This window comes from Dermacentor andersoni, chromosome 11 (assembly GCF_023375885.2).
Source record: "Dermacentor andersoni chromosome 11, qqDerAnde1_hic_scaffold, whole genome shotgun sequence".
Lineage (NCBI taxonomy): Eukaryota > Metazoa > Arthropoda > Arachnida > Ixodida > Ixodidae > Dermacentor > Dermacentor andersoni.
In genome coordinates this window covers 61189671-61203698 of record NC_092824.1, presented here as the reverse complement: position 1 = coordinate 61203698, position 14028 = coordinate 61189671, and the positions used below count along the sequence as shown (strand labels likewise).

The 14028-nt window shown below is 44.2% G+C and overlaps 2 protein-coding genes across 2 annotated transcripts in view; both read left to right on the top strand.

Moving 5' to 3' along the window:
- LOC126517520 (neprilysin-1-like) overlaps positions 1 to 3694 on the top strand; it is a 65805-nt gene extending 62111 nt beyond the window's left edge. Inside the window, exons 20-21 of the mRNA XM_050167256.3 lie at positions 1258 to 1334; positions 3486 to 3694. Coding sequence (XP_050023213.2) covers positions 1258 to 1334; positions 3486 to 3585 — 177 coding nt within the window. The 3' untranslated portion in view covers positions 3586 to 3694. The remainder of the gene's footprint in view (positions 1 to 1257; positions 1335 to 3485) is intronic.
- A 2102-nt stretch (positions 3695 to 5796) lies between these two features.
- On the top strand, positions 5797 to 13686 carry LOC129381683 (uncharacterized). Its single transcript, XM_055064729.2, has 4 exons — positions 5797 to 5991; positions 7231 to 7397; positions 10077 to 10203; positions 13469 to 13686. Exons 1-4 carry the CDS (start codon positions 5949 to 5951, stop codon positions 13618 to 13620), a joined length of 489 nt encoding a protein of 162 aa, XP_054920704.1. The 5' UTR covers positions 5797 to 5948; the 3' UTR covers positions 13621 to 13686.
- Positions 13687 to 14028: the final 342 nt, after the last annotated feature.

Below are 14028 nucleotides of genomic sequence, written 5' to 3'. Positions count from 1 at the left end.
GTCCAGCTGCATACAAATGTTTTACGTTTACCCGTTGACTTGCTATCACGTAGCGTATAATGACTTCGATGCTTGTGTTACACGTCGATATATGTCAATTTTGATTTTTACATGGCCGAGATGAAGTGGAGACAAAGAAATCGAAAACGTCTGGGCCTTTATAGTTCCAGTACAAGCAGATACAACGTGGGCGCCAGAATAAAAGTACACACGTTGCTGTACTTTAAACCAGTGACTAAGAAAAATAATATCGAACAGGGTATAAAACTTACATTATTAATTAAAAGCACCTACTTATAAGAAGAGCACGAGGACGCGGGATCGAATCCCGGCCACGGCGGCCGCATTTCGATGGGGGCGAAATGCGAAAACACCCGTGTACTTAGATTTAGGTGCACGTTAAAGATCCCCAGGTGGTCGAAATTTCCGGAGTCCTCCACTGCGGCGTGCCTCATAATCAGAAAGTGGTTTTGGCACGTAAAGCCCCATAATTTAATTTTTAGTTATAAGAAGGCATGGTGATGTTTATTTCTCGCGGAGAGTTCATGTAACGGTACACTTTTTGTAACGGTACACTTAGTTCATACTGAACAAGTAGGGCTCAGTGTTGCCTGATAAATGACGCTATGACGTTTGCGTTGTTAATATTCTATTACTGGACGAACTCAGACATCTTGTTCGGGCGATCTCGCTCTGTCCACTGACCTTGAACGTACCATACGTTTGCTGTACATGGAAGATGGTGATTCGGGCAGTTTAGATCGCGTGTATTGCTTTTCCTAGCGTTGGGTTAAAAAATTCTAGTAGCGAGTACAATCATTAGGCACGTTTAGCCGAATACGACGCTACCGTATCGCATTTCCTCGCACGTATAACCCGTCGTGCGAGTGGGTCCCAAGCGAGTTATATTGATTGTCTGAAGCGAAAGTACGTCTGTCTGTGAGTGCAGACGACCGAACGCCGGGTGCTGCCTATTCTTTTCTCTAAGTCTCCCCTTATTCGATGCGCTAGCTGTTTAAATTGATTCGATGGAGGCGGCTTCACTCACATAAGCCACCCCAGGCTGGCGCATCAAGGCGGTGCCTCTTTCTAGCGCGTCATCGCCTTTTCAGCGAATGTGGGGCGCCGAAATGATTTACGTCATGCGCTGTGGTTTGCGTAGGCGCGAACGCGGCTGGTGCCAAACCCTCCGCTATTGTGAGTGAAATATAAGCGAGCGCATTCTTTCTGTGGTTTTGACAAGACATTCTTCGACAGGTCTGGTGTGGGAAATCTCACAAGGAAGCCCTTCGGCAGCAAATTCAGTACGACAGTCACAGCCCAAAAATATACAGGTAAGACCACTCGTGTCCGAAAGAAACCGCACAAGACTTGATAATCGTCATTTCTATGTTTATTTTTGTTCCCGCCAGAGATGACTGTTTAAAAGGTGGTGGAAATGTCATTCGGAAAGTAAAAAAACAGAATGGAATTTCGCTTCATAAATGCTCTGTCTTGGCGCAGTCCTATAAGTTGAGGTTTTAACTCCAGCTCGAACCGAGGCCGCATATCTTTATTATAACATTGATTTTTTAATTTATGCTGCGTTAAACATAATTAAGGACATAAGAGAATATGAGGAAAGTTGTCTCGCTTCAATGGACAATCAAGCAGCAATAAAGTATTTCATGCTTTGCAAGCATCGCCAACCTGAAACTTGTCCTCGTCCTTGCTTGCAGTTTCCAATCATATGCAAGACCATGAGTAACAGAGGAAACAGGCCTGGACGTATCGCTGTGTGCTAAAGTTAATGCTTTAAATAGAATTATACCACACTAGAAGGCATAACAGGAAATAAATAATAATATCAAGAATAAGCCGTATAGGTGAGAATTTGAAAGGAACAATGACGAAGTATCAAAAATAGAAGTATGGAGAACAGACAAAAATATTCAGTTTATTCAGCTACAAAGAAGTAACATAGCGCAACATGTATTGTTCATAGCTTGTACGCGCCCGTGCAGTTTTTCAATGTTCATTATGCCGAAACGCTCAAGCATGGACTGGACTGTCAAATTTAAAATACCACCGACTGCATTGTTCCCTTCCGACGCCATGTGCAGGATGATTAATTATAGTAACGAATCAGACAGACATGTAGCGGTTCCTTAGAGCCGCATCTAAGCCGCATGGAGCCTTGACAACTATCTGGATTACGCTCTTATATAGACCGCATATGTTGTTTATCGATGTGACGTTAGCCTAATACGCTTCGCAGTGATTGGAAGGGAATAATGTGCCTCATAAACAGAGAGTCGTGTATTAGGAAATCAACGCTTAGCGGTAAAACCATGATATTCATGAATGAATACCTAAGTGAGAAAATGAACCGATGGCGTGCCTGAAGTCATCGTCGCGCGTCTGATATAACAACTCACGGAACTTGGAAAGGCTAGAGTTTTCACGATTGAATTCGATCGGTGAAGCTTACTTTTTTTATTGTATAGAATGCTTGTTCTGATGCAGACAACTTTGGATTTATACCGGTGCTGTTGTCAATCGAGTTAGCCCTCGCCGCCGTTTTCCCAGCATCTTATTGACGTTACACGATAATTCGGCTAACCCTGGCCTACTTGTGGGTTTTGTAAGGCGGGTGTGCATTGTATTGTCCGCATTGTTACGAACGTTAATAGCGAAATGATTTATCGATGTCCAAAACAAGTGCAGCCCTAAGCAGCATATCAGTTATATATTATGAATTATTATGACATGTTGCTTGCGGTATTGTAAGTACGACTATACTGAATTTATGAAGATTGTACCAAATCTGTTCGGTATTTCGAGTACTCCCAAATAATTCTTGCAGTAAATTTATTTTACTGAAGCCAGCAAACACCTGACGTTGAAATATGTCTTGTTTAAGTTTTATTTTGTGTTTGTGACAAGTGTTTGGGTAGAGTGTTCTGTGGTTGCAGCAGGTTGGAGCTCATGTAATTACTATTTACTTTTGTAGAAACATATGTTTGTGACCGTAAGTTCTCTGCGTTTTGAAGAACACCACTTTTAATATCGGCAGAAATTATTTGCTGCGCTTCTGTCACAACTTTTATGCAAAAGTACGACCACAGCAACCTAAGGCCTTCCATGAATTATTACGTTGAAAAATAGAAGTTGAAAAGCTTGTGCTCACACACGCGAGAATATGCTCAGACTGTGCCTTTAAACTTTGCACGCAGTTTACGTCTTCTTCAAGATGTTTGGTGCCTTGATCTATCACTACATTCTTGTGAAAAACAATCAACGCAATAACCTACGCCACTGTACGATTTCTGAATTATATTTAGATAGATATATGCATAGCCGAATCGTTTTTATAATTCAGCTGGTTCCACTCGAACGCGCTACAGGTCGTTCGGAATTGATAATTTACTGCGGAGCTTACGCATTCAGGTACTTCGATTTCTAGTTGAGATGTGGCTACATTATTTTTTTTAACCTCTGCGCAGAGTCGACGTGCCCTTGCGGAATTTCGGTGCCTTTTCAAGAGCGTTCAAATGCAACAGAACATCGGCGATGCATCCTAAAAGCACGTGTATTCTTTGGTAGACAAGTAATTTGTGGACCCCATCGGACAAAATTCTATTTTCGCAACTAACCATATTTACAAGTAGGACAAACGTACATCGCAAAATAAAGGTGAAATATCGGAAATGCATTTGTACAAATTGATTGTGAAATTCTGCTTAGTGAAGAGTCCTGCGCAGGAACGCATAAAGATCGAGCAGTGAGGCGGTGTGTGTGTGTGTGTGTGTGTGTGTGTGTGTGTGAGGGGGTGGGGGTGAGGGGGTGGGGGGTAGTCCTGATTGCACAGGCAGGTTTTTTGAATCCTGTTGTGAGCTCACTCTTCTGGTGGCCTTGATGTCCGTTGGTGTCCGCTGTGGTCCTCACTAGACTCACTGAATGCCTCGGGAGAAGGAGGGAAAACAACGAGAGTGCCCGATGTACCGCGAGGATTCGAATGTGTGCCCAAGATATTGGCAGTCCCGAATTCTGCCCGTCAGTCACTCTGCCGACGTTGCAGGAGAGGAGAATATACTGATACCAAGAGAGCAATCGCGTCAGCAGCTTCCATGGTTCATGGTAAAGGTTGTAACAAGTTGGCTTTCATGGTTGGCTAATGCCCGCTCAATGTCTGTGTAGTGGATACAGCTGGCGTTGTCGCATTCTCCCTGCCGTAGCACATTGCCTTTCCAGTGACGAAGGCGGTCATAAGGTATGTTTTCAATATTGTTTATTTGGAATAACGTTAAAACTGTCAGCTTCGCCTTCATTAGTCTCCTTCTAGCGCTCGACTTCATCTCATGTTTACTGGATGGCGATAACATCGCCTTGTTTTCTTCGAGGAGAGCGCGAGGCCTGATAATGGGGTCGCCCAAATTATGAAATTCAGAAAAGCCGAACGAATTCATCAGTGAGAAGCTAAAGGGCTGTTTTGGTAGAGACCAACGGCCTAGTCCGGATATGGAAGAGCAGGAAGGAAATATGAGCCTTTCCACTTCGCCACCGCGAGACACAACTTCCACAAACCGATACAACTCCCAGTTCTTCTTCATCTCGAAACGAGATTGCTTGCTCGCACATGCAAATGTTCACTCTAATCTAACGAAGACCGTATGAAACAGCCCAAGGCCTACAGCGCAATACATTTTGCCAGATATTGGGTCCCTGCTTCGCCTTACGGGTGAAAGTGCAAATTTTTTTTTTGGCTGAGGTGAAAATGTAGAACTACAATAATAATGACTCGTTGAAGCTGTTTGTTGCGAACTACACTGTTTTCATATTACCGTTACTACACATTACCGTTAGCCGACCTAAGTTGGAATTTGCCGCCTCTCTGTTGTTGTGCGAGTGCACAATCAGGCCATTCTACGGAGACGCACAAAAAAATTGCATTGAGTATTTGGTACTGCAATAAAAACGGAATACCGTATTTCTTAATGTTATGAACTATTTCTGACTTATTATTCGCAGCTATAATTTACGATAGATTTAGCATGGAAACATTGATTGGTTTGTCAGTTCCTAGGCGCAGCCAACTCGGTAGTAGTGAAGTCAAGAATATAACGAATGAGTGTAAAAAAGAAAAAAAAGGAAGAGTGTTTATGAACTCGGGAAGGCCATCATTATAAACATAATTTGGGGTGGAAAACCAGGTAAAAAACGATAAATACAAGAAAACGTGCAAGCTAAAAGGCATTCGAAGTTCATATCCATTAGTAATAACAATGAATACTGCTTTAAAGAAAACTGAAAAAAAAGGACATATTTAACACGGAATGCTTTTGTCGCCCAAGACAGCGAATGCGGCATTATAGAAGTTCAAATCGACGGAATTCGGAGTGAAAGCACTAATGAAATGGCCAAAGGAGTAACAAAGTACAGTTCAAGGAATCCTCCGAAGGCCCACTTTATTTTTAACAAAAAACTCGGCGAACTGTTACATAGGAATGTTTCAGTGACTCTCTCTACTGACACAAACAAAGCTGGTGGCGACAATGCATACATACATAATGCAGAGGGGGGGGGGGGGGGGGAGGGACACGTAAACGCAGAATTCTTTTTCTGGGGCACCAGGTATATACTGTTCCCCTAAAAGAAAGGATGCAGGAAGTTATGGTTTGGTTTGGCTTGTCGTGCCACCATATTTGCGCGTTCTCTCTCGCAAAGCGCGTTCACTTCTTTCACCTTTTCTTCCGCGGTATATCTGGGGCAATATGGGAAGCATTCGCGTATTTGTCTCACGTTGGAAGCTCATGGTAGTAAATCTGGTAGAACAATATGATGCGGAAAATTTCAAGGAGCCACGTCGCTGTACTGCGTTAATCTAAAGCGTAATTCTTAGTTAGGGCGTCGCGCCGCTAGCGCTGGCCGGAACTATAGCAGACGGACTTAGAGAAGCAGACGGATGGATGGAAAAGAAGAAGAAGAAGCTCTTCCTCCCCGAGTTAGCAGGTATGTATCCTCTTTATTGTTCTCTCAAAGAATTTCCCCGCGCACCTGAACATGAAAAGGTTAACAATTACGTGGTTAGTTTAGACAATGTTGCCTTCTCGAAAGCGCTTTGTAGACATGATCTCGTATTCACAAACGAGCTGTCAGACTAAAACTAAACAGATAGCAGCCGCTCGTGATGCAGGGCATGTTAGCGTTGGCGGTCAGTCATTTGCAAGCAGCTGTTGTGAAGAAAAAGCTTTTTGAATTCGGCCCTTGTTTACTACTATAATTTGACGAAAGAAAAGTTTTAGCCGCTGTTGCATGTATGTATGCCTGACAGTAGAAAGCGCCGATGAAAAGTACAAAACAAGGACAGAAGTGCTTACTCATTAGAGAGTTATTATTGATCGTGTGTTTGAGGCTCATCAAATATGCGCCGTTCATGTTCCTAGCACTATTAACAAGTTGCACGACATTGCTAGCAAAGTCGCCTGGTTTTCACTGATAACGGCGCCGATTGCAACGCGTTCCCTGGCGGCAATTGTTCACCTGTGGCCGATTTCCAAGGTAGCCAAATGGCCTGTGCAGCGCGTTGAAGAATTACATCCCGCTAGTCAGTCCAGTAACTGTTCGAAAAGAGACTAAGTGTGAATGATAGGATTACGTTTTTCAGAAAAGCACGCGTGTGCTTTTAGAGGCGGGAGAGGAGCCTAGTTTAGGTCAAAATTTGTGAAACATGATCGCTCTCCAGGCTTGAGCCTATAGCCCATTGCTTCCTTCCCGCGCAGTCCACCTGATTATGGGCTGCGGGGCAGGCCCAACGCGAAATTGCGCCCTGGAGAGTAATTCCATGATTTTGTAGTGATGCCTTTTCCGATGCTATTCTTTTTCGCGCTTTTCGCACTTCGTCAGTGGTCAGAGTGACGCTCCGCCGGTGTTATCAGTGGGATCAGCCGGCAGTGAACGGTGTATGATAAGAATGTGTAGAATCGAGCAGAAGGCAGCACCACAAGATCGTGCCCGTGGTTGCCATTCCATTATTTGATGCCTAAATGCAACTAACTCTGTGAGATGGAGAAGCAGCAATCCACAATTTGCTTGAACACAGAGAAAGGGTGCAATGAAGCACAGTGCTTTCTATACGTTGTTCAGTAGACATGCCGGAAGGCTTTGCGATTTCACGCTAGTACCCGGAGAACTCTGGTACGTACGCCGCCGTGGGCGCTCTGTATTTGAAGCTATAATGCCCTCGGTTAGGTGCCATGCGAAGCTCAACGGTCGTGCTGTTTGCTGCCTTCGTCGTGACCTGGCTTGGCTCGGCGTCGGCAGTGGTGGAGACACAGACGAAAGTGTCCGGGACAGCGCGAGCAGAAGGTGGACTAGTGAGCTGGCCAGAAGACAGGAAGCTGAACGACAGGAGACTGGTACGCATTCAACCCTCGTTATATACGGAGCCAGGCGTAAACGTGTAGGCTTAACAATATGCGTTAGGTTTCAACAACAACAACAACAACAACAAAGGCGCACACATTTACCGATATGTCTGCGTGGCGGGAATGTTTGTGCAGGCCGATCGTTTATCCCTTTTCTTGCATGGCACGGCATGATTTACCCCGTCGCGTACATTAGCAGTGCACGGTTGGCCATGACGGCAAAAAAAAAAAAAAAGAAACAAGAAAAGAACAAATATTGTGAAGCAACTTATGGTTTCATGGCGAGCCTTGCAGGACCTCCGCACGCAACGCTTTTGCTGCGGAATACACGCATCACAAAACTGTTGGTGCGCCTGAAAACTCAAAAAATAAGAAGTCACAGAATACTGATGGCGAAATATTTTTCGAGACCTCAACAACAGATCTTATCAACCAACAGATCTTATGAACGAAAGGCATCGTGAATTAATCCCCAGAGCCTTCGACGAAGCGCGCACCCGAACTTATTTCTGTAAGCAGCGTTACATACGTAACATATGCCCTCCGCAGCAATGAGAAGCACATTAGTATTGATTAGCATGTACAACGAACATAGATAGATAGCTAGATCGATAAAATATACTTATTGGGCGAGTTGGAGGCCCACCATAGCCAGCTAGTCTTGTCTATCATTTCGTCTTCAGTCCATGTGTGTATTTATGCGTTAACTCGCTGCGGTGAGAGATAGATAGATAGATAGATAGATAGATAGATAGATAGATAGATAGATAGATAGATAGATAGATAGATAGATAGATAGATAGATAGATAGATAGATAGATAGATAGATAGATAGATAGATAAAACGACTGATTGATTGATGAGGTACAAAGGACCAACGCATTATGAGCTTTTGCTTTTCAGCTTGTGCTACTATTTACGCAAGAGCTGAGGAGTGCGTTTTCAAGGTAGCATAATACATGTAGCGTAGCAGGGTCACAACACCCCGCCGTTCACAGTGAACGGAGATGAACTGTTAGAGTTAGGCGAGTACCTTCCACAACGAAAAGGTTAATTAAACTCGGTCTCTGTGTTACTCTCAGTAACTCTACGTCAAGAGAGAGACAGAGAAAGAGAGAGAGAGCATACCTTTACGTGTTCGCGCCGACGTCACATCCGTTACAGAAAGTTGATGGTGCATCCCGCCATAAAAAGCTTTCGTGCTAAAAAAAAAAAAAAGGAAAACGCAAGGGTTGCACATTGTCGCCATTGTTCGAGAAAAACTGTAGCGCTAACAGGTACAGCTTGGCGACGCTGGTGCAGACAACAGTCGACCGCTCGCTCAACCACTCTAGGCATGTGTGAATCACCCACTGTGATACACTGCGCGACATTGGTCACGTGACGTTCGTCCTTGCCCTGCCTCTTTCTCTTGCTCGTTGTCGAGATGTTGCTTTCGATGGTGACCTCGTATCTTAAATACGGTTTGCGATCACCGTTTCGCCAAGATGTCCTCAAAGGGGGCTGCGCCCGTCCTGGGGCGTGTGCATAAAGGCTTACGTGCGTAGCATGCAAGAACTGCTGCGATTACGTTGGTCGATGGCTTTTTTGTTGTTTCAGTCTGCAGATTAAAACGTGGCTTCGCTATGAGGAATCTCTGTGAGCTTACATACGCTGCTCTTGAGGAAAAACAACATTATATTGTAATTAGTGCGTTTTGAGCGAGTTTTGTTTGTATTTCAAAGCGTAGGAAAAAGAAGCATTGATGAATCACTGTAGTTCAAGTTTCATAGGACTTACCTCAGGTACCGTGAAACTCTCTTACCTGTTAAGAGGAAGCTTTAGCTCGGGTGATCCTATCTAAATACATGTAAAAGGAGAATTCGTTTTTCTCGGCAACCACTGCACCAAATTTGACGAGGTTTGTTGCATTTAAAAGAAAAACTTAAAATCTAGTGACTATTGCCATGGTTTCGAATTTTCGATTTAGGTCGTCAATATTTTATTAAAAACTGTCAAAAATCGATAATTTTTAAATACGAGACTACCAACTTTACAACTTTGTAACTCAAGAAAGAAAAATGATAATACACTTCTGTGAATTGCATCTAATAGTACATCTAAAGCGGACAAAATTGGTATGTTACACATGAATATAGAAAAACTTACTAATATGGAAATACAGATTTTGCAGAATCCTTGTAAACAACGTAACAATTTCACGTAAGATGTAAAATGGCACATCAAATTTGTCCGCTTTGAATGATCTAATGGATGCCGTTTACAGAACCGCGATATCTGCTTTTGATGCAAAGCTGTGAATTTGTAAACTTGGTGCTTCCATTTTTTTTTTCAAACTGTCGAATATTTGAAAATCTTTTTAACAAAATGCAAGCCCCAAATCGAAATTCCGCTTCCAACAGTCACTAGAATTTAGCTTTCTCTCTCAAATGCAACCGATTTCATTAACATCGGTCTAGGGGCTATCTCAGAAAAACGTTTTTGCGTTTTACGTGTATTTGAATAGGCCTCGTCTGAGTTGGGCCGGACCTAAAGCTTCCTCTTAATATTGTGCTTTTCCTACTTCGTTGCGAAAAAAAAAAAACAGACCTCATAGTGCATTACGGCTGAACTATAGCGTTTCGTACCCGCAATTAACAAATCAGTAATTAGCCATATCTCTCGTTCAAGACGCTGCCTGGTGAAGCCGACCCGAAGCCAACTCGTGGGGAGGCCCCGACGTCGTCGCAGGCGCAACAGGCGGGGTTCCACGCGCCTCTGGGGTCATCCGGTTTGCGACCGGCTCCTGCAATCCCAGGTAGTGTCGATTCACTGCACATTTCGGTGGCTCAGTGGCTGCGGTGCGTGCATTGTTGCCGGGCACAGAGTCGCTGGTTGGATGCCCTACCTCGGCGGCCGCATCACTGTCTGTGGCCGTGGACGTGGTTCTTCGTCAAGCTGTTGATCTCGGCAGGTTTTTTTTTTCCGCTGGTCTCCCGCATCATGTATACATCTCCTTTGTGAGGCGAAATGGATTCTGTATTGTTGTTGTGCTTAATATTAATATATAGAGGCGATGATGTACTTTGATTTGAGTACGCTAATGAACCCCATTTCGTCAGAATTATTTTTAGAGCGTGTGTCGCTTTGGGACCTTAATCCCCGTAATTTTTTTTTCGCGAGGCAAAGCCTGTGCTAATTTTACAGTTTAAATGCAAATTTTAGAGATTGCCCACACCAAAAAAGAAAACCTGGATTTTCACCGCATTCTTCAAAAACAACTTTCTTGCAGGCTACGATTGCCCAAGCATCGAAGTAGCAAAACGTCAAAGCGCCGAGGTAGCACTCAGTAATCCCAGTGTGTTTCATAAACGTGACTGCAGAATTTCCAAAGAGACATTACAAGTTAACATAAATTGGCATTGTTTCCAAATTGTGCGCATATGCTCTGTGATAGAGAGGGGTTTATAGGCCCTTGAGAGTCTCATACGGTTGCTGACATTTTTACTCACTCTGTTAGTATACCCACTGGCGGAACCGTGAGCTGGATGGAGCCTAATACAGAAACGTCAGGGACTGTCAACAGGATAAAAACACTTTTTATAGGTGAGGCGGCGCACGCGGTGTTCGAAGTGGTCAACAGTGGTCAAGCGTTACGTGTCGCTTGAGTCAACGTTTCCACTCGAGGGCTCGTTCTGGTAAGAACCTCACTGACCTCGGTATTCTCAAACACCCTCCGCTCAAGGTCTTCCTCCACTCAGTGATGACGATGATGATGATGATCATGATGCTTTTTGCCATCCCCTTTGAAACGGGATGGGAACAAATAGTCACTAGCCTGCTTGATTTAATCAGGTTTTACTACATATAACGCTACCTAGCCTTTTGCCTATCTGATTTCGATCTCAAGTTTTGTATTTAAAAGGTCTGTCACTATACTGTACTATTACTTATACTTGCAATGACTAAGCACTGTTATTCTCTTCTCTTCTACCAATGTTCTAGTCCTCTTTTATCTAGACTGCAGACAAGTTTATCTTTCCATCTTCTTTGAATCCCAACGTTTCTGGAAGGTGGACACTCCCTACTGGTTTCACTGGGAATGTCTTGGCATTTCATTACGATGTAGTTTGTGGGCAATTTTTTTTCTTTTTAAAACGCACATGCCACATCCTTCGGCGCCTGTTTGATCCGGCATTGTTTTTGTCCTCAGCTAGCCAGCTCGGACCTCAAATTGCAACGCACTACCTGTCGTGTTATCCTGCAGATAATCCTTTCTAATTTCTTCTCATTCTTGTAAATCTCCATGGTCCTTTTGTTTCCATTCTTTGCATAGAATATACTGTCTCCTTTTCTCTCAGTTTCTTTTTAATGCCATCTGGTTGTCTAGTCACACTTCCAATTACCCTGCGCTCGGTTCCCAACTTTCTCGACCTCTTCCTCCATTCTGTGCGTAAGCTTTTCAGGTACAAATACTTGTGCACTTTAGCCGCCCACTTATTTTGATCCATGTTACTGAGTCCTTCTTCAAAACTAATCTTGCTCTGCGCTTCTCTGACTTCAAAAGAGGCCCCACCCATGTCGCCCTGCACTGCCTCACTTGTGGTTTTGCCGTGGGATTCCAATGCCAACCGGCCTACCAATATTAGGTTAACTTCCAGTTCCGACAAGATATACGATTTTAAGCACGGAATGACATTTGCTAACGTTAGCATTGGCACCATTGCTCCTTTCCAGATTCGATGCACCACTTCATAGTTATTGTGGCCCTAAAGTTCTCTACGTTTCATTGTTGCTGCACTCCGCTTCTCTTTTATTTTCATATTATATTGGTGGGGGCTTGAGTAAGTCTTTCCTTCCTTAATGTACACGCCTAGGTACTTATATTGCTTGACTACGGGTATGACGTCGCCTTGAACTCATACCACGTTATTACTCTTCTCTTCATTAAAGACCGTAATTCCAGATTTTTATAAGCTAAGCTGAAGGCCTAGCTTTCTTGCTGTATTGCCAGTTATACTGCTCTCTGTAAATCCCTTGCATTGTCCGCTAGTAGCACTGTCGTCCGAATACATCAACCCACGGACCTTCTGTTGTACGTACGACCCATTGAAGATTTAAGGTAGATGAAAACCTAATTCACTATTTTCCATTCGTCTTTCTATGCCTTTAACATAAAGTTTGAACAACAGTGGAGACAGAGGAAGTCCCTCCTTCAGTCCTTGGCGATTTTGTAAAAGTTCATTGAATTTCTGGGCCTTCCCATACAATTTATACTTGGGTTGTTCATATATATTTCCCTAAACAGCTCCACGAAATCATCCTCTGTGCCCTCGTGCTTGAGAATATCCCGTGCCGATTCCCTGTCTACGTTTTCGTAAGCTGCTTTAAATATCTGTATATGCTACCCATAAAGGTCTAATGGGTAGCTGATGGGTAGCTAATCTGAGCCACTGAAACCTCTATGCACTGCGCTGGTACAAACGTATCCTATAAGCGTCTGCCCGGCCTGAAACCATTCTGTAGTTCCCCCAATATATCATTTTTCTCCACCAACTTTGACAGGTCTTCCTTTATGGCTTGCGTTGCCATTCACTACATCAGCGGCATTAGTGTAGCTGGTCTGTACGAGTTTGTCTTATCCTTATTACCATCGCCCTTATAGATAAGGTTAAACCAGCTTTTCACGCGTTCAGTCCCCAGTGCAACAGAATGTAACTTGTGGGATTCAATGTCCCGAATCTGCACAGTAAGCTATGAAGGAAGCTAAAGCGGAGGACTACGGAATAATTTTGGCCACCTGTATTTCTTGGACCCACACCGAAGTACAGTAAGCGAACGTGTTTACCGTCCGTCCCCTTCGGAATACGGCCACTGCGGCTTGTAATCGAAGCTGTGGCATCGTGTTTAGCAGCGCAGCAGCACAGCTATAGTCAGCCCCTTGCGGCGATTATGTTTAAGGCAATTAGGACTTGGCGGTGAGTTGACATTGACATTGTATACCTCGAGCAAGCTTGAGAACTGAACTGTGTTTCGTAATCTCACGAATGATTCGTAGCGCCTTTCTCCTTAAACTATTGCAGAGGGTGACGGCAAGCGCTCCTACCTCCTGGTGGCGGCATTTCTCGTAGTGGTCTTCGTGACGGCCACGGTTGTGGGCAGCGCGCTTCGCCGCCGGTGGAGGAAAAGGAGGAGGTCGTCACCAGGCGCTCGAAGGTTCGCTGAAGTGCCTTAGAAATCAGACGTCGCATAAAAAAAAGAAGAGAGCGGCGCAGATGCAATAAAGCTTTGTGTGTCCCAACTTTTGAGTCGCAGTTATGATGTATGGTCAAGGGTGCGACGGACGTCCTATAATCAAGTTGCGTGCCCTTAAAAGCGGCGACCTCTCAGAGCAACTACGGGCTGTCCAGAGGGCCCGCGACAGGGCGGAGGACCACGATCTTCCTACTACGACGTGGGTGCGGGCCACGACGGCTACGGAAACTCCCTGAAAAGGGAGGTACCCTAACGCTGTTCCTCAGGACCATTAGTAAAGTTCTTTGTCTGTCTGTCTGTCTGTCTGTACATATAGCACAAAATGTTGCGACTGACTAAAGCCGATGTTAGTTTTTTTTTTTTAAAGCGTATGGGTTTCGAAACGTCA

Bases quoted from the DNA above. Each gene is read 5' to 3' on its own strand.
- LOC129381683 (XM_055064729.2), top strand. From the start codon at position 5,949: ATGGAAAAGAAGAAGAAGAAGCTCTTCCTCCCCGAGTTAGCAG. The intron at 5,992-7,230 runs GTATGTATCCTC...GCCCTCGGTTAG, and splicing joins CTTCCTCCCCGAGTTAGCAG to GTGCCATGCGAAGCTCAACG. The intron at 7,398-10,076 runs GTACGCATTCAA...CTCTCGTTCAAG, and splicing joins AGCTGAACGACAGGAGACTG to ACGCTGCCTGGTGAAGCCGA.